General features: G+C 46.0%; 2 protein-coding genes and 1 long non-coding RNA gene across 30 annotated transcripts in view; 1 reads left to right on the top strand and 2 right to left on the bottom strand.

The window, feature by feature from the left end:
- SORBS1 (sorbin and SH3 domain containing 1) overlaps positions 1-4,518 on the bottom strand; it is a 253,867-nt gene extending 249,349 nt beyond the window's left edge. For 5 of the 27 annotated variants that reach the window (XM_032245434.1, XM_032245433.1, XM_032245439.1 and 2 more), the window contains exon 1: positions 4,390-4,518. Coding sequence is in view for 6 of the 27 variants with exons in the window: in XM_032245443.1 (XP_032101334.1) it covers positions 3,868-3,882 (15 nt within the window). In the remaining 21 variants the exon portion in view is untranslated. Of the gene's footprint in view, positions 1-3,867; positions 4,336-4,389 lie in introns of those variants that run through there. The other 22 variants (XM_032245475.1, XM_032245473.1, XM_032245474.1 and 19 more) reach the window with 12 other exon arrangements.
- Positions 1-15,723, top strand: part of LOC116528280 — a 24,442-nt gene extending 8,719 nt beyond the window's left edge. Inside the window, exons 2-3 of the long non-coding RNA XR_004258963.1 lie at positions 10,756-10,762; positions 15,712-15,723. This is a non-coding gene — a long non-coding RNA (uncharacterized LOC116528280). The remainder of the gene's footprint in view (positions 1-10,755; positions 10,763-15,711) is intronic.
- Positions 15,724-17,978: 2,255 nt separating this feature from the next.
- LOC116528278 (ribosome-recycling factor, mitochondrial-like) lies at positions 17,979-19,455 on the bottom strand. Of its 2 annotated transcripts, none has more exons than XM_032245486.1 (2): positions 19,382-19,455; positions 17,979-19,281 (listed from the first exon to the last, which is right to left on the bottom strand). In XM_032245486.1, the coding sequence occupies exon 2, from the start codon at positions 19,251-19,253 to the stop codon at positions 18,456-18,458; it is 798 nt and encodes a 265-aa protein (XP_032101377.1). In that variant the 5' UTR covers positions 19,254-19,281; positions 19,382-19,455; the 3' UTR covers positions 17,979-18,455. The 2 variants fall into 2 exon arrangements, with proteins under 2 accessions (XP_032101377.1, XP_032101378.1); XM_032245487.1 differs by having other exon boundaries at positions 17,979-19,060; positions 19,382-19,453.
- Positions 19,456-23,433: the final 3,978 nt, after the last annotated feature.

The raw sequence follows: 23,433 nt of genomic DNA, 5'->3' as shown, positions 1-23,433 counted from the left end.
TTTTTTTTTTTTTTTTTTTTTGAGACGGAGTTTCACTCATGTTACCCAGGCTGGAGTGCAATGGCGCGATCTCGGCTCACCGCAACCTCCGCCTCCTGGGTTCAGGCAATTCTCCTGCCTCAGCCTCCTGAGTAGCTAGGATTACAGGCATGCACCACCATGCCCAGCTCATTTTTTGTATTTTTAGTAGAGATGGGGTTTCACCATGTTGACCAGGATGGTCTTGATCTCTTGACCTCGTGATCCACCCGCCTCGGCCTCCCAAAGTGCTGGGATTACAGGCTTGAGCCACCACACCCAGCCTCTGTTCATAGCTCTTTAATTGCTCATTGAAACATTCTGAAGCTTAGCTTAGGTCACAAGCCAGAATCTCCCCCAAATGAGCCACAATTCAGTAAATCATTCATCTCCAAGTGTCTCCTCTGAAAAGGGAGTACATGAAACACTATCTCATAAAACATTCAGAGAAGAAAATGCTGCTTGCACTGAAAAGAAATCGTGGAAAAGTGTTTTGAGCTTTGCATTTACAAAAAAACTTGGACTTGAGCAGAACCCAGTCCCACCTCGGCATCAGCCAGCATCACCACTCGCACACCTGACTTCCCACATGTCCACGTTCTGCATGCTCCCATGGATCTAAAGGCCTCAGTTGGCCCTGAAACTAAGCAGCCTCCACCACACTGTAATCTGAGGGTCAACAGGAGTGATCCCAAGGAGATTCCAAGTGAGTCTCAGTCCACACCCCCCACCCCACCCCCAACCCTAGTCTACCAAACCTCTCCTCACTTCACCCAAGGGCTGCAGAAGAGCTCAGCTCTTTCAGAGACAATAGAGCCTCCCCCTTTCAAGTGCCATCCTTTTCTCCTTCAAGCTTGGTTTCTGTGTTTTTCCCTTCCCCCTATAACCTGTCCCCAGCCTACTATTTTCTCTTGTCTGCTTCTCCAGCCTCTCTCTTCCTGTGCTCCTATTTCCTCCCATGTTTCCCTATTCCATCTTAGAATCAATTCTCTCAGAGGAAGCGGGGCCTTAGCAGATACATATAGGCCAGGCACAATGGCTCAAGCCTAGAACTCCAGCATGCTGGAAGGCTGATGCAGGCAGATCGCTTGAGTCCTGGAGTTTGAGACCAGCCTGGGCAACATGGCAAAACCCTGTACAAAAAGCACAAAAATTAGCTGGGTGTGGTAGTGCGTGCCTGTGGTCCCTTGACCTCCTGTGCCCAGGCAGTCCTCCTACCTTGAGAAGCTAAGGTAGGAGGACTGCCTGGGCACAGGAGGTTGAGGCCACAGTGAGCCATGATTATGCCACTGCACTCCAGCCTGGGTGACAGAGTGAGACCCTGTTTCAAAATAACAACCACCACCAAAAATAAAAATAAATAAATAAACAACCCAGATACATCTAGAAAACAAGATCTACAATCTATCCACCTGAGTTCCCACCAAGATCTACAATCTATCCATCTGAGTTCCCACCCCAGCTCCACGCCTTGCCAGCTGTGCGACCTTGAAACAGTGGCCAAACCTCCCACCCCTTCAAATTCCTCAGTGAGTTGGGTGGCGGAACATGGCAATCACAGAGGTCTTTTACAACTCTCATCTTCTAGATAGGTAAACGTTCACCTGTATAACCAAAAATAACCCAGCAAGTTAAACATCCACAGGGAAAGAGAACAAATTACAGAAACTCCCTTTCCTCAGCAATCTGTCATCTCACCCTCATCACCCACAGACAGCCACTCACTCTGGGGTCTGTGCCTCTCACTCTGGGCCATTCTAGCTCGGAATTATTTATGTACAGTAAAACCTCACAAATCACACAATGAAGGAAAAGGTAGATGTGAGTCCAACAGAAGCCTGAGTTCTAGAATGCTTTTTTCATGCCATTGTGCAATACTTGGAATATAATATCAGTTTAGCAAACAAGAACCGAAAAATGCCATCACAAACTGTGACTCTAAGAACAGTAGAGTTGTCAGGAAACCTGGAAGACCCTCTGCTCTAACGTCCTCCACTTCATCAGCAAGGATACAGGCCCAGAGAGCAGAAACCACTAGCCCAAAGCCCAAAGATTAGTGGCCAGGATCAAAGCCAGCTGACCTGCCTCTGGTCTAGAGCTCTCTTCCACCAAAGCTTTTGGAAACCATCCCTGCCTTTCTCCTACAGACAGGTCAAATCCTACCATGGAGTGCCCTCTACAGCAAATCTATCTCCACATCCAGGGAGGGGTCCGGAGATAAGTTTGGATGATCTGATGATTATCAATGCTGCACAATAAAAGCTTTCTTTCCTGGGCCCTGCCCTTTCATTCTTTGCAAAGAAAACCCTAGACTCTGCTATCTGTATTGAACTCTATTTTAGAGAAGGGGAAAGAGAGGAACAGCTGAACAGTGCTTTGTTCTGCCAGGAAGAAGCATTTGCTCATCCTTTCCCATAACTCCTACCCACTCCCCAATATGCCCAATCTCTTCTGAAAAGTTTACAGAAACTCTCCAACTACAACAAATGAAAGCAGGTAGGAAAAGGAAAGGGTCAACAGTGGGTATCGTCCACAAGATAATACCCTCCCATCTCTTTACCCCAGAGGGTAGACGGCACTTCATTTCAGTTGCTATTTCCCTGCAGGGAAGTCGCCAAAGGAGTGGTCTCAGGGCCCTCCAGCTGAGAAACTGACACCCCTGGGGAACTAACCCTTTCCTAACCATCTGCTCCAACAGTGCCTAGGGCAAAGGTACCAACAAACCAATCCTTCCCTCTTTTCCCCTCAGGCCAAGAAGAAGACATCAGAGCTTGGTTGGCAAGGGGCTATTTAAAGCAGCATCCAGAGGGCAGGGCAGAAAACTGCAGGAGGCATCCTCTTCCTCCACCCTTCCCCCTCACAGCCCCAAACACCCTCACTCGGAAGACAGCCATCTACCTCGTCTGTGTCTGAAGGCTGGAGATATGTCCGTCATCTGTTTTCTATCATTGATGCCGCTGACCCCTCTGCTGCCCACCGAACTTTTAATCCAACCCTCCTCTTTTCGATCACCACCAAGCTACCTTTCCAACCAAAAACACAGAATTGAATCTAAGCAGAGGAGCTCAAAACACAAGGAGAGTGAAGGCAGCCAATCCGTCCCCAGCCTCCCCTTAAGAGAGGAAAAAGGGCGCGGGGGGCGGGGGGCTGTTGAGGGGAGAGATGGAGTCAGAGGCCTGACATGCCAGATAGGTTCCATGATGTCTCTAGATGAACCTCCCTCCTATTGACGGTGAAACCAATTCCAGCAATTTCAGCAGGTCGGCTCTGTGACAACAGGGGCATCCAGCGCTCAGTATTTAAAACAAAAATCCAAAGGCTCGCCCAGAACATACTGGGAAAACCCGGGGACTGGATAAAACGAGCCACGCTCAGTGGGATCCCTTCTGCTTTTATGTAGCAATGTAATAGCGTAATAAATTCTTGTCTGCCTGTTGTAAGCATGCACTGGTGAATTTCAAAGCCATCTTACGACAGCGGATGCATGGGGATGCAGAATTCGACAGCACATTCCCCCATGAAGGAAACATAATGACTTCAAGCCTCTTTCCCTCTATCTTGAATGGCGCTACCGCGTATCTAGGAAGCCACGTAGAAAAGCAGGGAGGTGAGAGTGGGGGATGCCCGGGGAATTCGGAGAAAGGACTTGCTTGCTGTCCATGTCGGTGACGAGCTGCCTAGCAAGATGCTGTCAGCTACTCGGGGAGAGGAAGGGGCACGGGCGGCACGGGCAGGCGCGGTGTCCCCGGCGCACACTTGTCCCGGTTCATTCAGGCGGGTCCAGCCAGCCGCGGCGTCCTCGCGCCCCTCCCGCCGCCCTCTCCCGGGGATGCTGATGAATGAACACACCTGAGATGCCTCCATCCTGCCGCTCGCTCCCTCCGCCTTCCTCTGGCTTCTGCAGAGGTGCCCCTCCTCGGTAGTTTCACTTTACAGCACAAACCCATCCGGGCTTTGATGTCTCTTCCACCCACCCACACTGCAGCCACCCTGAGACGGGAGGACAGTCTCTCCTAGCAGAGGCCATGATCGCACTACCCCCCGCCCACCAAAAAAAAAAAAAAAAAAAAAAAACACCCACCCCTGGAAGCCCTCATATCCTCCGCACCCTAGGGAACTTTCCTGGAAAGACGGGATCCGCCGAGCAGGCAGGATGGACGGTTCGGCAGCGGGCGACCGCCGCTTTCCCCGTGCCCATCGGGGGATGCTCTGGGGGAGGGGGGTCCCCCAGGTCCCTCCAACAGCTGGCCCTTTAAATGCGCCTCCTTAGAGCGCGGAACAAAGGCGCCGCCCGCGGGGCGCCTGGCAGCGCACACCCCCGGCGCTGCCGCCGCCGAGCGGGCGAGCGCTGACGGGCGGGCGCTGGCTTACCTTGCTGGTCGCCGGGCGGGCGGGCTGCGCGCGTCCGCCCCTCTCGCACTCCACGCTGCAGCTGGCCCCGCTCTGTTTTTCTGGGACTCGGAGCTGACTTCACCGACACTCCGCGGACAGCCAATGGGCTGCGGCGCCCGCCCCCTCATTAGCATGCCTCTGGAATCGTCCACTCTGGCAGCTCCCGGCCCGCTGGCGGCGCCAGGGGGTGGGGCCGGGCCCAGCCGTGACAGGAAGGGGCGTGTGCGCGGATGGGAGGCAAGGAAGCGTCCGGCGCCCGGCTGGGGTCTGCCGGCTTTGTGAGCCCGCCGGTAACGCGCGCGCGGGCCGAGTAACCCTTTCCATCCTGGCCAGGCCGCGGACTGGACCGGACGCTGGCCCGGCGCGCCTTCTGGTCCTTCAAGAGGGTTCGCCCACGGAGAGCTTGGAAGGAGCCTTAGATGTAAAATGACAGCGATAAGTTACTTAGTCCCTGGACCTCAGTTTACCCATCAGTAAAATGGCATAATAGTACCGATTTCGTAAAATCTAGTGAAGATTAACATAGTTAACATACGTGATGCGTTTAGATCAGTGCCTGGCTGTCGTGCTACATAAACGTTTCCTGTTATCATTAGTGTGCTCTGTACCAGCCAATGTGCTTAATGCTTCCTGGATATTTCCTCATTTGATCCTCTCCACCTGATAAGAGAGGAACGATTACTAATTCATATTTTTCAAGTGGGAAAACTGAAAATAATTACTATTTTTAAGCGAGAACACTGAGGTGTAGTTTAAGTGGTTTGTCCGAGGTCATACGGCAAGTGGTGCAATCAGGATTTGAACCCAGGCTCTGAGGTTTCACTCATGCGACACACATATTTTTAGAGGCTCTGTGGCAGTGCTGGACCCTGGTGTTAACTGCAGAGAACAAGACAGGCAAGGCCTCCTCCTTCAGGAAGCTTCCATTTTAGTGGCAAACAAGTAAATAAGATCCTCTGCAATGTGAAAAGTAGAGTGAATACAATGCAACAGGGTCGTTGCAAGTGGAGGGAAGTTGGATGGGGTTCAGAGCTAGCCACTGTGCTATACCATTCTGAGCTCCTCTAGTCCCCCTCAGAGTTACAGAAAAGGAAACAAAGGCAGGGATCGGAGTGAGGAAACTGCTGGCGCAAGGTCGCAGAGCCAGCAAGTACTGGTCTAGAACTTGCTCCCTCCATGCCCGTGTTCCCGCATCCCTGAAGATAAGACAGTCGCCCCTTGGGCTGAGCACAACTGATGTTTGTCAACTGCCCTTGCAAAAATCTTCAGCCAGAGCACATTATTCTCAGTGAACAGGCTGTGGGTGGCAGGGTAAAAACTGGCCTTGATGACTGCACAGGCTGATCGGAAACTCATCAGCAAAGATTCTTAAATGTCAGGGAACAGTGACAAGTCTTTGGTGACCACCTGGTATCCTCTACTGTGTATTAAAAAAAACAATAGAAGACTCCTAGCCATCTGGAAGCTTATTCTATAAATAAGAAAACACTGGGGAACTACTCAACCTAGGGAGCCCCCAGCCCACACCTTCTACCTGCACCTCATCCTGCAGGTTTGCAAAGAACACTTCCGGGGCTCTCCTATTTATTTACTCCGCAATCTGCGTTAAGACAGCTTTCTCTGGGCTATAAAGTAAAACAGCTAATATTTATTAAGCATGTCTAGGCTACTATGCACTGTACTGTACTTGTGCTAAGAGCTTTATATGTGTTAACTCACAGCCACCATACAACCCCAGGTGGGAGTAGTATCGTTATCCTGAGGTTATCCACACAGGTGGAAAACAAAGGGTAGAGAGACTATGTACTTACCCATGAAATTCAGGGCAACACCATTTTAGAATAGCCAAAAAAAAAAAAAAATCAAAAGAATTCAAATATCCAATTTGAGTTCATTTGTTAATGACAGTGCAACCATAGGACAGAATATCATATATTAATGGCTACAAAAATGAAGAGGTTTATTGACACATAAAGATGCTTATAATAGGCTGGGCTCGGTGGCTTATGCCTATAATCCCAGCACTTTGGGAGGCCAAGGTGGGCAGGGGTGGATCACCTGAGCTCAGGAGTTCAAGACCAGCCTGGGAAACATGGTGAACCTCCATCTCTAGTAAAAAATACAAAATTAGCCAGGCATGGTGGTGCATGCCTGTGGTCCTAGCTACTTGGGAGGCTGAGGCAAGAGAATCACTTGAGCCTAGGAGGCAGAGGTTGCAGTGAGCTAAGACAGTGCCACTGCACTCCAGCCTGGGTGACAGAATAAGTCTCCATCTTAAAAAAAAAAAAAAAAAAAAAAAAAAAGGATGCTCATATTATAGAATGGAAAAAAAAGTTGAAAACTGGTTTTATACTACAATCCCATATTCTTATGGGATTGCAAGTAATTATTTTTGCTAATCTATAGTCTTCTGATTTTTTTCTTCATAAACATCTACCACCAACTTGTCCAATGAAAATAAAACAAAATAATTTGAATACCAAAAACAAGACTTTATCAATGAAGATTTCATCTATACCATCTCAAGGAATCTTAAGGGAGGCATCCCTCAAATATTGAACTTCTCTGCTGTTTCCAGCCTGTGTGACTGCTGCATGTCTCACTGTAAGGCATAAAACATTGCCATTAGGATTTATGAAAGAAATGGAAAAATAGCACAAAGTCAAGAGAGAAGGAAAGTGAGGAAAACAGAAAGAAAAATCCTACTGTCCTTCAGGACTCATCTCAGATGTCTCCTCCAAGAAATGTTCAGAGTCATGGTCTTTCAATGGGTTGTTTTTGGTTTTGTTTCTGTTTTTGAGACAGGGTTTAACTCACTCCTGTCACCCAGGCTGGAGTGCAATGGCGCAATCTTGACTCACTGCAGCCTTGACCCTCAGGGCTCAAGGGATCCTCCTGCCTTACCCTCCCAAGTAGCTAGGACTACAGGCACGCACCACTGTGGCCAGGTAATTTTCTGTATTTTTGGTAGAGACAAGTTTCACTATTTTACCAGGCTGGTCTCGAACTCCTGGACTCAAATGATCTGCCCTCCTCAGCCTCCCCAAGTGTTGGAATTACAGGCATGAGCCCCCGTGCCCAGCCAGTCTTTCAACGTCTTAACAATGAAAGCAGCCCAGGAAATTGTCAGGTGTAATCATGTCCATTCATCCTATCTCCAGTGACTCATGAATTCATCTGGGCAGCAGGTCCTGAGCTAGGTGCTGGCTACAGGATGGTGAGAGAGAGACTTGCTCCCTACTTCCCAAAGGTGAGCCATAAGGAAGCAGAGGCCCAGGGAGGTTCCTCTGGGCAGGGCCAGCCCCGTGGGCATGCAGCCTGTGCTGAGGAGGGCCTCACACTTGATTACAAGCTCTGCTCTCACCATCTTGAAATGTTTCACTTTTGAACAAAGAGCCCTGCCTTTCATTTTTGAACTGAGCCCTGTAAATTATGTAACCTGTCCTGGGAGGGTGAACCCCAAGGTCTTGTCAGTGCATCAGTGACTGAGCCTTGAGTAAAACTTCCCGTTCTCCAGTCTCAGTCCCCACCATTTCTCTTAAACCTGGATCCCCAGGGAAACGGGAGGGCTTTTGCCTTCCAGCCCTATATAGGGCTTCATTTCTTCCTTTCTCATGGAACTTCCCATATTTGGCATAAACTCCTGGATATCTATGTGTAGTCTTATCCCTCATTTCCTCTCCCCAGCAGATTGTAAATTCCATGAGGTCGTGCCTTGTGTCTGCTCATCTCAAACAGTGCTTAGTCCTGTGTTTTACACACTGTTTAAAATATGCTTAAGTTTAATTTAATCTTATTAGTAACTCCTCGTTTTCTCTTCATGTGTATCAGATTATTCCCAGCAGTCCTTCCGCTGTTGGAGAGAAATAAAGATATCAGGCAGAGAGTCGTGCACACAAACCAGGATCGTAAACATGCTGTGGGAAGCATCCCCCAAGCAGGTCGTAAGTGTGAGGAATTAGGAAAGGAGGGAGCAGGATTTTTCAGAGGACAGTCCAGAGTCATCGGCCTTTACTTCATCTACAGAGCCACACAAACTGGGAGAGGGAAATAACCTGGAGACTCTGGGGCTGGCAGTAGCATAGCGGTTAAGGCTGTGGGCTCCAGAGACACCTGGCAGAACCCTGGCTCCAGTGCCTAGTGTACAGTCTTCTCTCATCTCTAACCTGGAGAAAACAAAACCCTCTGTAGGTTTACTTGCAAGCTAAAGAGCAAATCATGCTTAGGCATTGCCTGACACACATAGGCATCAGTAAGTGAATGTTATTTTAACATTACTAGGAGGCAGTGTTGAGAAAGATGCCTTCTTAGAATACGTTGGTTTTGGTTAGTTGTTTTTCCAGTTACCCAAAATACTGACCATAGTCATTTTCAGAAATACCATGCTGGAGAACACCAGGAGAAAAGAAGAAAATCAAGTGAGAGAAAGGGATTTATGAATCAAAGAGTTTTGCTGCTGTATCACCAAAAACCCCTTGATGATTTTTGTCTAATGCCTCTGTAGTATCTTACAGAAAAGTAAAGCAAGAAAGAGCAAAACTCCTTAAATAACTGATTGTCTTGTTTCTTACTGATTAATTACTGAGCAAAAAGCAAATCTATACACGTGTGCCTCAGGGCACAGACCTGATTTGAAGATGATGGAATGCCTGAGCCAAGAATTCCACATTCCTTAGAGGTCAATGCTACTGGATGATGCTTTAGGGACGTTTGGAGAAATGGTGGAGGTCGGTCAAAAGAAGTCTATGGGGCCAGGTAGAAAACCAGAGGTTAAGTAGGGATTGCTGTGCCTGGAAAGCGGGGCTGGGATGAGTATGAGTAACCCCAGGACTCTAGTCGGAGAGCCTCTGTTTATCAATCTATAAACACTTGCTATGGCTGACACACTGGTGCACCTCTGTAATCCCACTGCTTTGGGAAGCTGAGGTGGGAGGTCACTGAGCCCAGGAGTTTGAGATTACAGTAAGCTATGATTGCAGCACTGCACTCAAGCCTGGGTAACAGAGCAACACACTGTCTCTAAAAGATAATAAAAACAAACTAAGGCCGGGCGCGGTGGCTCACGCTTGTAATCCCAGCACTTTGGGAGACTGAGGCGGGTGGATCATGAGGTCAAGAGATCGAGACCGTCCTGGTCAACATGGTGAAACCCCGTCTCTACTAAAAATACAAAAATTAGCTGGGCGTGGTGGCGCACGCCTGTAGTCCCAGCTACTCGGGAGGCTGAGGCAGGAGAATTGCTTGAACCCAGGAGGCAGAGGTTGCGGTGAGCCAAGATCGCGCCATTGCACTCCAGCCTGGGTAACAAGAGCGAAACTCCGTCTCAAAAAAAAAAAAACAAACAAACTAAAAGCACTTGCTCCAGTGTGTCTTGTGTTGTTGCTTGGAGGAAAACATCTACAACAAAATAACACCCCAAATATTGTATTGTATTTGACAAAATATCCAACGTTTGGCTTGGAGATTGTTTTATGCTATTAGGTAGCCAAAATAAAGACATTTAAAATGTTGGCCTGGCCAACATTGGCTCATTCCTATAATCTCAGCACTTTGGAAGGCTGAGGGAGGAGGATCACTTGAGGTCAGGAGTTTGAGACCAGTCTAGGCAATATAGCAAGACTCCATCTCTACAAAAATTTTTTTTTGTTTTGAGACAGGGTCTCACCCTGTCACCATGCTGGAATGGAAAGGGGCAATCTGTGCTCACTGCAACCTCTGCCTCCCAGGTTCAAGCAATTCTCCTACCTCAGCCTCCCAAGTAGCTGGGATTACAGGTGCTCACCACCACGCCCAGCTAATTTTTGTAGTATTAGTAGAGACAGGGTTTCGCCGTGTTGGCCAAGATGGTCTCGAACTCTTGACCTTGTGATCCGCCCACCTCGGCCTCCCAAAGTGCTGGGATTACAGACGTGAGCCACCACGACCGGCCAATGAAATTTTTTTTTCTTTTTTTTTTTTAATTCTTTTTTTAAAAATTCTTTTTCCGGGCCGGGCGCGGTGGCTCAAGCCTGTAATCCCAGCACTTTGGGAGGCCGAGGCGGGTGGATCATGAGGTCAAGAGATCGAGACCATCCTGGTCAACATGGTGAAACCCCGTCTCTACTAAAAATACAAAAAATTAGCTGGGCATGGTGGCACATGCCTGTAATCCCAGCTACTCAGGAAGCTGAGGCAGGAGAATTGCCTGAACCAAGGAGGCAGAGGTTGCGGTGAGCCGAGATCGCGCCATTGCACTCCAGCCTGGTTAACAAGAGCAAAAACTCCGTCTCAAAAAAAAAAAAAAAAATTCTTTTTATATTACTGCACTGCTAAGAAATTTTTTAAATATTAACTGGGCATGGCCAGGCATGTGGTTCACACCTATAATCTCAGCACTTTGGGAGGCTGAGGTGAGTGGATCACTTGAGGCCAGGAGTTGAGAACAGCCTGGGCAACATGGTGTTGCATCATCTCTACTAAAAATACAAAAATTATCCAGGCAATGTGGCAGGTGCCTGTAATCCTAGCTACCTGGGAGGCTGAGGCACGAGAATTGCTTGAACCCAGGAAGCGGAGGTTGCAGTGAGCCGAGTTCGTGCCACTGCACTCCAGTCTGGGCAACAGAGTGAGACTGTGTCTCAAAAAAATACATATATATTAGCTGAGCATGGTGGTGTGTACCTGTAGTCCTAGCTACTCAGGATGCTCAGACAGGAGGATCACTTGAGCCCAGAAGTTCTAGCCTCCAGTGAGCCATGATCACATCACTGCACTCCAGCGTGGGCAACAGAGAAAAATCCTATAAAAAAGAAGAAAAGAAAAAGGAAGAAAGGGAAGGAGAGAGGGAGAAAAGGAGGGAGGGAGGGAAGGGAAGGGAAAGAAGGGGAGGGGGGGAGAGAAGGGGGGAGGGGGGGGGGGGGGGGGGAGGGGAGGGGAGAAAGGAAGCGGGGGGGGGGGGGGGGAGGGGGATGGGAGGAGGAAGTTGACCTCAATACACCTTTGAGAGAAATTACAAGTACAGAATGCACTTCTATCAACTTCTACTGTGTCAATGGAAGGTTGCAGTTTGGGAGAGGGTAAGACAAGGTGCCAGTCTGAAGGCAGCTGCTGAGAGATCAGGGTTTTTTTTTCTGACCGGGGCAGGGGCTTTATTGGTTAGAAAATGCTGAGTTTACCTTAGAAGACTCACTACTCTAAAATAATTACATTAATGAAGTGTTTACTTGAGAAAACCATTTTTAGGTTGGAAGATACAGCTGATAACTCTAAGAGAGGCATTGTGATTGAGGCTGGAGAGATGAGGAGAGGTGCCAGGGAGGAGGAATAAGGAGGGAGAGAAGAGGAAGAAGGTGGCACAGGGAAATTGGGAGAGAGCCAGAGAAAGTGAGATCATCCTGATGGACTGAGAGAAAAACACTGCAACTTCAGAAACCAAGCAGCTAGCCTCACTAATACAACGCTAACAAGGTTAAAAAATCAACAACAATGGTGTTAAGAGAATAACAGATGTTCTGGAAGCTGCTGGAAGCTTATCAGAGGTGATTAAAAGAGTTCACTGAGGGAACTCATTACACAGGACCAAATCAAGTCCCAGGGATATCCTGGGAAGGTTCATTCCACTTCTTCAGCATTTCTCAAGTGGAGATGTGGAGTGCTGGGGGAGTGGAGGAAGGCAGAAGCGAAGGCCGCTGGACCGCCCATTGGGTATCAGCCCCTCTCCATTATCTCAGCAAGTCTGTCCTGTTCCCGAACTTGCTTTCTCTGTCCCCTCTCAGCAAAGCAAAGTTACCTAAACCCACTTTCTTGAAGGGCAGTTTAGTAACCATCTCTGGTCACCTGGCCATGCCCCTTAGGGATCTTACCACCTGCTCACCCAACTGTCTGAACCAAATGATTCATTCAGGTGTTCATAGGCTGTCTCTCAGAGGAGGCCTGGGAAAGTCCTCTGTTTCCAGGGTTGTTTGGAGCCCTCTTTAAATGGACAAATCTAAGACATGCTTGCATGACCTACCTAATTATGTGGCTTAGTTTGTAAAAAGGAGATATTCTAAAAGAACCATGTCCTACAGCCAAGGGAGTGACAGCAACTGGACTTTGTAGATGGGAGAATTGGACAGAGATACCTATCTCTTCCCTTAGGCCAAAAGAACCAAGGACCTCTTTATTTGACCTTGAAGTAGAAGTGGAGCAGAAACAGACAGCATGCTAGAACCAGGTTTCCAGAACGTGTTGCAGCCCAGGCTACTTCCACCAGAGAAGAAGCGTTATTCACAGTGAATCCTCTAACAGGAGCAAAGTAAGGACTCCCTCAGCGGCAGCCCCTTCACTTGGACTCGGTGTGGCCCCTGTTGACAAGGCTTAATACATTAAACAACATGGTTCCCCCGGTTGGTATACAAACCATAGGCTGCTGGGTAAATGAGGCCCACTCTTTGATTCTGGAGGATGTAATACCTGGACTAGGGCTGCTAACTCCCAAATAATTCTCAGAGTGTGGGGAGCAGCCAGACGGGTGGCCCTGGGATTATAGAAAAAGAACTCTCAAACTCTTCAGTTCACCAACATCATGTGCCTACTGTGTTCCAGGTCTCAGTGTTGGAGAACCAGAAAATAAGGACCCAATCCTGTAGACCAATAAATATACAGTCAATCACAGGACAATGTAATAGACACACTCTTCTCTTTTTTTGAGATACAATTCACATACATGAAATTTACCCTTTTAAAGTATATAATCTAGTGGTTTTTAGTATAGTCATAAGATTGTGCAACCATCACCACAATCGAATTCTAAAATATTTCATCACCACATGCTTAAAAAGTACTATCTATCAGCAGTCACTCCCCATTTTCCTTTTCCCCTAATCCCTGGTGATAACTAATATACTTTCCATCTCTATAGATTTGCCTATTCTAGACATCTCATATAAATGGAATCATGTAATATGTGGCCTTCTGCATCTGGCCTCAATCATTTAGCATAATGTTTTTGTTTGTTTGTTTGTTTGTTTTTGAGACAGAGTTTTGCTTTGGTTGTCCAGACTGTAGTGCAATAGTACAATCTCAGCTCACTGCAACCTCCACCTCCTGGGTTCAAGTTATTCTCTTGCCTCAGCCACCCAAATAGCTGGGACTACAGGCACGCGCCACCATGCCTGGCTAATTTTGTATTTCTAGTAGAGACAGGGTTTTACCATGTTGCCCAGGCTGGTCTCGAACCCCTGACCTCAGTTGATCCACCCACCTCAGCCTCCCAAAGTGCTGAGATTACAGGCGTGAGCCACCACGCCTGGCCAGCATGATGTTTTCAAGGTTCATCCTTGTAGCATGTATCAGTATTTTGCCCCTTTTATGGCTGAATAATATTTCATTGTATGTATATAGCACAATTTGTTTATCTGTTCCTCAGCTGATAGACATTTGGAGTTATTTCTACTTTTCAGCTGTTATGAATAATGCTGCTATGAACATTTACGTACAAGTCTTTGTATAAACATATGTTTTCAAGTTTCTTGTATATATACCTAGGAGTGGAATTGCTGGCTCATATGGAAACTCTGTGTTTAAGTTTTTGAGGTACTGCCAGACTGGTTTCCAAAGCAGCTGTACCATTTTACATTCACACCAGCAATGTATGTGTTGCAATTTCTCCAAATCCCCACCAATACTTGTTATTGTATGTAATTTTTATTATAGCCATCTTGGTGGGTATAAAGTGGTAGCTCATTCTGGTTGGTTGGTTGGTTAGTTGGATTTTTTATTTTTGTTTTTATTAAAGACAGGGTTTCTCTAAACTGCCCAGGCTGGAGTGCAATGACTATTCTCAGATGTAATCCTAGCACATCGCAACCTCGAACTCCTGGCCTCAAGTGATCCTCCTGCTTCAGCCTCCTGAGTAGCTGGGACTATAAGCACTTAACACCATGCCTGGCTTCTTATTGCGGTTTTGATTTGCATTTCTCTAATGATCAATGATGTTGAGTGTCTTTTCATGAGCTTATTAGCCATTTGTATATTTTCTCTGAAGATATGCCCATTCAAATCTTTCACCTTTTTAAGCTGGATTATTCATCTTTTGATTGTTAAGTTGTATAATGGGTCTCAGTGGAGAGCATTTATCCAAGTATGAGGGTACAAATGATGAATAAAAGAGTGTTGCTTAGAGAAGGCTTCCTGGAGGAGATAATATCTGAGCCAAAACTAGAAGGATGATTAGGAAGAAGTAGAACCATCATTCTTGTATTCTACAAATATTTATTGAATTTCAACTCTACCAGGCACTGAGACTGGTATAAATTGACTCATTCCTCACTCTCAAGGAGAGGATCGATGATTTCACAGTCCCCACAGGTTCTACAGGACCCCAGCATGGCCCCACTCTGAGTCTTCTTGGTTAGGCTGGGCCTTGGATCTCAAACCTCAGTTTGCTGGTCATCCTTGGGTTTAACCTCATGACCCCATACAGGAAGGTGGGTGGACATTTATCCCCAGTGGTTGTGGTGGAGCTAGCTGACTGATCAGGCCTGTTGCCTGGGCCCCAATTTCAGCAGGACACCCCTTATCTAGGATCAGACTTGGTGTTTCCTGATTCCTTCCCCACTTTTCTGAGCCAAATCATCTAATGAGGCCTCTCAAGAAGCAAGTGGGTTTCTAAACATACAGGGCATCAACAGAGGCTTCACCCATCAAAGCAACACTATGACAGCAGAAAAGACCTGTTTTTTATGGAATAGGCAACTCCAATATATTACAATTTTTTTTTTTTTTTTTTTTTTTTTTTTTAGACAGAGTCTTACTCTGTCAGCAGGCATCAGGCTGGAGTGCAGTGGTGGGATCTCGGCTCACTGCATCTTGCCTCCTGGGTTCAAGCAATTCTCCTGCCTCAGCCTCCCAAGTAGCTGGGACTACAGGCATGTGCCACCATGCCCAGCTAATGTTTGTTTTTAGTAGAGATGGGGTTTCACCATGTTGGCCAGGATAGTCTCGATCTCTTGACCTCGTGATCTACCCGCCTCAGCCTCCCAAAGTGCTGGGATTTACAGGCGTGAGCCACCACGCCCGGCTATATTACAATTTTTTTAAGTAGGTTATAGAACAGCATGAATCACGTGATCTTATTTTTTCAATAATTCTGCATGGAAAGAAATTTGACATGTATAAATAAAATTTAATAGAGATGAGGGGCCAGGTATGGTGGCTTATACCTGTAATCCTAGCACTCTGGGAGGCTGAGGCTGGAGGATCACTTAAAGCCAGGAGTTCAAGACCAGCCTGACAACATAGCAAGACTTCTTGCCTACAGAAAAAAAAAAAAAAAATTAGCCAGGCATAGTTGCACAAGCCTGTAGTCCCAGCTCTTTGCAGGCTGAGTGGGAGGATTGCTTGCACCCAGGAGTTCAAGGCTGCAGTGAGCTATGATCGCACCACTGCACTCCAGCCTGAGCAACACAATGAAACTCTGTTTCTAAAAATATATATAATAGAGGCTGGGTGCAGTGGCTCACACCTATAAGCTCAGTATTTCGGGAGGCCGAGGCAGCAGATTGCCTGAGCTCAGGAGTTCGAGACCAGCCTGGCCAACATGATGAAACCCCATCTCTACTAAAAATACAAAAATTAGCTGGCTGTGGTGGTGCATGCCTGTAATCACAGCTACTTGGGAGGCTGAGGCACCAGAATCACTTGAACCTGGGAGGCAGAGGTTGCAGTGAACTGAGATCACGCCACTGCTCTTCAGACTGGTGACAGAGCGAGATTCTGTCTCCAAAAATAAAAAATAAATAAATAAAACATAATAGAGATGACAACTTATTTTTGCTTATCGGTACTTTTAAAATTTTTTGCAATGATCATATCTTGCTAGTATAACATTTAAGGAAAAATAAACTTAGTGGCACAAAAATGATAGGATTTTAAAAATATTACTCTATATTTTGTGTGTTGTAAGTGTGAATTAATAGTATACAGGTATTGATAGACTTATGACCTATGCAACTTACGACCATTCAACTTTACGACCACAATCGCTAGCCACGACTGCTCCGTGTCTGGCAGCGCAAACGTTGCCCAGCTGGGCATACGACAGTGCGGACCAGCTTCTGGCAGCACTACCATCTCCGTGTGCATATAGCCTACTCAACTTACGACCAAATCGTGTTACGACCAGTCTGTTGGAACCAATCGTGGTCGTAAGTCGAGCACTAGCTCTAATACATTTGTGATTTGCTCTCTTGCAAAGTTAATAATCATGTTATTTGCTAATTACGTTGCCTAATACAGATGATGGTTTAGAAACAGAGGTTAGTGTTATATACAAAACATAAAACCTTTGCTTCTTGCAAATATTGGCTGTCCAGACCTCGTAGTCTTAGCCACCAAATCTTGGCATTTACCAGCCTCTGGAAGCATAAAACCCTGAGTGAGGGAGTTCTCCTGGCCTGGTCTACAGAAGCTTAGACAAGAATTGCCACAGAAGCATCAAAACAATAGAATGTGATATCGTGGGCATCCCGGGGGAAATAATGCTAGATTGAAATGAATTTTTGCATCACTGATTTTCCCTGCTGATTGAGCCCTGTTTATCTCATTTGGCAGATCAGCCTCAAAGTGCATGAACTATTTGTGCCTCATTAGTTTCCAATAGATTGATTTTGCTAGGATTGCGAATTGGCCATCTTGAATTGCAGCCTGCAGAAGCCGGCTCTGGCTCAGCCTCAGGGGCACAGACACTCAGAATAACAGCAGCCACTGCAGCCACCACCACTGAAAAAGAACCTGGAGAGGTGTTCTAAGGCCACAAGGACAACAGTGCCTTAAATCTTCTCTGGTACCAGGCAGCATAAAATATGGACTTCTAAGAAAGCAAGCGGGGTCACCTCTGCGTTCTTTTCTTTTTCTCATGTATTCTCCTTGGCATCTCATCTTTCTTCCAGTCCCTTCCCCTCTCTCATCTTAGCCCTCGTCTTCAAAAGTTAAAAAAATAAGAACAGTTTTAAGAGAAAAACATAAACAATTTGGAGACTAGTTTATAAAACAGTGAAAGCTGAACTACTTACAATATAGTGATTAGAAAGAAAAACAGAATATAAAACAACATACAGTACAGTGACATTGCTTCATAAAAAGTATACAAAGAAAAAAGGATTAAATAGAAAAAAAAAGCATGCCAAGTATAGACAGCAGTAACTTTGGGTAGTGGGGATATGGATGATGATGATTTTTTTCTTTTTTTTTTTTTTTTGCTGGGTAGCTACTATGTGCAATTTATTCACAATTCAACATATGACTGCCTACTATACTCCAGGCATTATACAAAGTTCTGAGTTCTTAAGAGTTAATATAAAGCAGTAGACTGTGCTATGAGAGCCAGTAATGAGGGTCCTAGGTCAGAGGGGAAAGCAAGACTTCCAGAGGATGTGCTATCCAAGACAAGGCCTGAAGATAAACAGGACTGGCCAGGTAAGGAGGGGAAGAGGGATGCCAGCAGAGAAAAGAGCATGTATGAAGATGACTCATAGGCAAAACTACTCTTCTGGGTGCTTTACATACAGATTCTTAGTGATCATCAATCCAGACCAACTCTATTCCTCTCCTTTCTGGCTGTTATTCTTTCCGATTTATTTAGATTTTATTTTTTGGTGAAAATGGGCCTCTAGTAAGTGCCCAGTCACAGGTGACAGCCAACATCAGCCCAAACAGAGTTTTAAAATGGGAACAGAGCCTGTTTGAAAAGGAAGCTCCTAAGATGAGGAGCAGGTGGGATGAAGTCTGCCAATGGCCTCAGTCCCTTGGCGACATCAAGTCAAAGCAAATGCCTGAGTAAAGGCCCTTTGCCAGCAGCAAATCTTTTCTGAGAGCCACCCATGCCAGAAGGCCCAGAGCAGAGGGAGGAAGAGAATGAACAAGTCTGAGTGTTCCACTGGAAGACTGAGCCTCACAAGGACAGCCTTCTGTCAGCATGGTCACAGCCTTCTGTGTGGATGGAGGAGGGAGAGAGGTGCCAATGTGCCACCCATGGGATCCACCAGAAACTGGGCTCTGGAGTATTGCTGGCCCCCAGTAGACTTTCATCCAAGGAGTTCTTTGGTCTTCACTGCCAGATGCCTCTCCAGCTCTGCCACTGTGTCATCAGCCATTTGGCTGATCTGTTTCTCTATTAGCCTAATGGTGTCCTCCGAGACTGTATCCTTTGACTTCTTCGGCTTGTTCATTGCATTGGTGCGAACCTTCCGTAAAGAGTCTTTGGCCTTGTTGGTGTTCTGTTTGGCCAGTGTCACCAGCATTTCTCTGTGCTCTCTGGTTACTTGGGGAATGGGTACCCGAATTAGTGTCCCTTCCACCTCTGTGTTCAGATTCATTCCACTTTCTCTTATAGCCTTGATAGCTGCAGCTGTACACTCTGGAAAGCTGGCCATATTCACCAAAATCAGCTGTGGCGCCTTCATGGAGATCTGGCTAATCTGGTTTAAAGCAAGCTTCCCATCAGCAGTTACCACAGCAATCTGGTCAAGGGATCCTGGTGAGGTCCTTATATTGAGAGTCTTATTGAAATTATCCTTGAGTGCTTCTATCACAGACTTCATGTCTTCATTCACCTCTTCCAAGTTGATTATATCTTCAACCAAGGCAGTGTTAATATTCACTCTGGTTTGGGATTGTCCTTTCCCTTTGGCTTTGGCTTTCTTGGTAGCAAAATGGCGGACTGATACAGCTGGATAGGCCACGTATTGCCTATGGCCATGCTGTCTTTCATGCACTGTCTTCAGTGTAACTTCCGAAACAGGTCTGATTGAGGCAGCAAGGTAATTTCGAAAGGCAGGGTGGACCATGCGAAAGCACTTTAATCCCAAGACTCCCAAGGCCATGACTGAAGACAATCCTTAGAAACATCCACATGTTGGCCATCCTGGTCTCGAACTCCTGATCTCAGGTGATCCACCGGCCTCAGCTTCCCGAAATGCTGGGATTACAGGTGTGAGCCATTGTACCTGACCAGCTATTGCCCAGGTTACTAGGAAAGACTCGTGCGACGGCGGCGACCGCAGCGGCGCGGGCGTCGTGACGTCACCAATGATGATTTTTTTTTTCTTTAAACGTTTCTGCATTTTCAAAACTATCTAAAATGATTAACAGCACACTTATCCTCAGAAAATTTTAGCAAAATACATAAAGTAATAAAATACCACATATGTAATCAATTTAAAGCCCCGTTCTTTTAATTCAGTAAGGTGTATTAGCCTCTACGAGATATTTGCTGGTTTGGTAATTAAAACGTTAAGGGTAAATCTGACTTTAGGCACAATTGGATCCAGCAATCCAAGAGCCATCATCAGAGTTCTCTCCTTTTAGTTCTGACCATTTTTCTTTGGGTGTTGACCACATCCTCTCCTACTGCAAACCAGGCCACTTCCACATTTTTCCACTTGTAGGGGAACTTGGGGGTCTCAGATTGACAGTTTTCCACTTGTGGGAATCCAAAGGTGAGAGGTCTTTCCCCACTAGCTTCAGTTGGACAAATACTGGGAAAAGACAGGGGTTGGATGAGTTGGGGTCATGGACCATGATGAGTCATCCCTGGAATAATCAATGTGACAAGGGGATTGGGTACTATGAATGTCTGGTCCAGGTCACACGTCTTAGTGGGGAGTGGACATGGAGGAGGGGAGGGGATGGATAAAGCACAAAAGCACCCAAACAAAAATGTCACTAAGACAGAATAGTCTCCCCTGCAAGGATTGTATGATCTAGTTAGAAAACTAAGACAAGCATAGAAAAGGATAAAGCAAAAACAAGAGATAAACAATAAGTTTATTTAAACATGGCACAAGACAGAACATGATTAGCTTCCCAACAATAGCACAGACAGTAAGTCCTAGGCCAGGAATTCAGGAGTGGGATAACCTGAGCAAACTTGATAGAAGGAAGAAAGGTGAGCTGGGTTCTGAAAGATGGGAAGGTTTGAAGAACCAATGAAAATGGCAACATTAGCTCAAACTAAGAGAATGGCCCGGGCGTAGCCGCAGAGATGGCCCAGTGAAAGATGTGTGAGAACAGAACACAGGGTTAGACATGTGAATAATTTTAGTCACATGCTAAAGATATTAACTGGGGTTGGAGTGCAGTGGCTTTGAAAGCTAAGCTCATGACTGAATTTACGTGGTAGCCACTGAGGAGTCACCAAGGCTTTTAAACAGGGAACTGGTGTAATTCCCTGTTTAAAAACCTTGGTGACTCCTTGTGTACCACCCAATCCTAGGTGATACATTAGGACAACCTGCCTGGTGGCAAGACCAGGAGGAAATGGAGCTGAGAAAGATCAGGGCAGAACAACCAGTTGAGAGGTTCTGTAATAGTCCACGTGTGAGGTAATAAGGGCTGGAACAAGGGAGGTGACCATGAGGAATGGAAAGGAAGAGACATTTCATTCATCGACTCATTCATTCATCCAACAAGCATTTGTTAATCACTGACAACCAGGAACTAACTGTACTAGATTGGGCACTAAGTTCATCAACGAAGGTGTGACAAGATTTGCCTTCTGCTGGAATACCAGATCCTAGGCAGAAGTTGACCAAAGATATATGTTGCTGTTAAGAGAAATAGGAAAGTCAGGAAAAAGAACTAGTCTGGGCATCTAAGAACAAATAATTCTGAATCTAGTTTGATGGCACAGCAGGGAAGGCAGATGGAACTATCCAGCAGGCAGGAGAAAATCTAAGACTTGACCTGGAGAGGGAGGTCAAGGCAGAAAGTGGAGATGTGGGTACATCTGTGCACAGGGGAGCGTCACATTCACGGGAGGACTGTGACTTGGAAAGGTCTGAGCCAGCCTGACTGAGCTTCATGCCGAGCTCAGGGCAGGGAGAGAAATTGAGATCTCTTTGCCTGCCCCCTCTGCATTAGGTGCAATAGCAACCTGATACAAACTTGTGCCGCTTTCCTGTGATTCCTGACACAATGGCCCCATCAGCAGCACACATGTTGAGATTATTTTTCAGAAGCTGATTACTTAAAACCTCCAATCCGACTTCTCTTTCACCTCTGGATTGAATAGTGCTCTTCTCCCTCTGTCCCAGCTAGAAAAGGGTATGCTGCAACCAGATGGTAAACTGTGGACAGAAATAAACCCTGTTCACATGTAGCAAGAATATTTATATCCAATCCCATAATATCACTGCAGGCATAATTATAGCCAATCCTGCAATTGTGCTGCGGGTATCAGGCATCTGAAAAACCAACCAATGTGCCACAGAGAGACCAGGGAGATATGGGAGCTGCAGAGGCAGCTGCTGCCCCTGAGAGACCCCTGAGCAGAAGCAGGGTGGAGTTATTTACAGATTATGGAAGGGCTCTGTCAATGGAGGTGGAGAGGGATGTGATAATTTCGCAGATTACATAGCTCAAACTCCAGTTTCAGTAGTACTGCATGCTTTTATTTGTAACTTTTAAAAAATTATAAAAATCAATGCTTATTTATTATACAAGGTTTAGGAAATATGGGAAAGGGACTATAATCTCACAATCCAAAAATAGTATTGTTGCTGGTGTGGTGGCTTATTTATGCCTGTAACCCCGGCACTCTGAGAGCCCAAGGTAGAAGGATGGCTTGAGGCCAGGTATTTAAGACCAGCCCAGGCAACATAGTGAGACCCTGTCTCTACAAAAATAAATCTATTAGCCAAGAATGGTGACATGCACTTGCAGCCTTAGCTACTCAAGAGGCTAAGTTGGGAGGATCCCTTCAGCCCACGAATTCAAGGCTTGAGTGAGCCATGATAGCACCCTGCACTGTAGCCTGGGCAACAAGGCGAGACCCTCTATAAAAAAAAAAGGCGGGGGGTGGGGCGGGCACAGTGCCTCACACCTATAATCCTCGCGCTTTGGGAGGCCTAGGTGGGTGGATAATCTGAGGTCAGGAGTTCGAGACCAGCCTGACCAACATGGCAAAACCTCGTCTCTACTAAAAATATCAAAAAACTAGCCTAGTGGTGGCACATGCCTGTACTCCCTGCTACTCTGGAGGCAGAAGAATCGCTTGAATCAGGGAGGCAGAGGTTGCAGTGAGCCAAGATTGTGCCATTGCACTCCAGCCTGGGCAACAAGAGTGAAGCTCTGTCTTAAAAAAACAAAGCATTGCTTGCTAACATTTTAACATTTGTTGTTACAGTATTTTACTTTGCATATATGTGTTTTGAGTCATATTATAAATAACATTCTACATCTCGTTTATTTCATTTAATATCATATTTCCTCATATCGTTAAGATATATTCCAAAACATTATTTTACTGTGGTATTTCAGGTAGAAGTAGGGGAAAAAAAACCACAGAACAATATTTTGAAACCTTTTACTGTAGTATTTTTATGAAATGGAATACCATACCGCCTTTAAAATGAATAAACTAGAGCTTCACATATCAACACAAATAATTTAATGTTAATATAAGGTTAATAAAAAAAGGAATTTGCAGAGCCAGGCATTAATATATAATTCAGTGCCATTTTTGAGAAGTTAAAAGCTCTAAGGCCAGAAGCAGTGGCTTACACCCACAGCACTTTTCAAGGCCAAGGCCTGTGGATTGCTTGAGCCCAGGAATTTGAGATCAGTCTGGAGAAACTGGGGAAACATGGAGAAACTCTGCCTTTACAAAAATAGAAAAATTAGTTGGTATAATCCCAGCTACTCCAGAGGCTGAGGTGGGAGGATTGCTTTAGCCTGAGAGACAGAGGCTGCAGTGAGCCATGATCATGCCACTGTACTCCAGCCTGGACAGCAGGGCAACTCTGTCTCAAAAAAAAAAAATCTGAAACAATATTATACATTGTTTATGTTGACTTACATATAAAAAGTATAGAAAATGTATGGAAAGACTTTTCTCCAGGGAAGGAGGAAAAAGGTTGAAATTAAGGAGGGGCATAAAGGAGCTTTGATTTCTTCTGTAATTTGGCTTTTGTTTTTTGGGTTTTTTTGAAACAAGGTCTGGCTCTGTCTCCCAGGTTGGAGTGCAGTGGCACGATCTCAGCTTACTGCAACTTCCGCCTTCCA

This window comes from Sapajus apella, unplaced genomic scaffold (genome assembly GCF_009761245.1).
Source record: "Sapajus apella isolate SASKATOON/1434 unplaced genomic scaffold, GSC_monkey_1.0 scaffold58, whole genome shotgun sequence".
NCBI classification, from domain to species: domain Eukaryota; kingdom Metazoa; phylum Chordata; class Mammalia; order Primates; family Cebidae; genus Sapajus; species Sapajus apella.
Note: the sequence above shows the minus strand (reverse complement) of the source record. Positions and strands in the feature narration are given on the sequence as shown.

What these genes read in the sequence shown, in the direction of transcription:
- LOC116528278 (XM_032245486.1), bottom strand. Translation starts at nt 19,253, where the DNA reads ATGGCCTTGGGAGTCTTGGGATTAAAGTGCTTTCGCATGGTCCACCCT.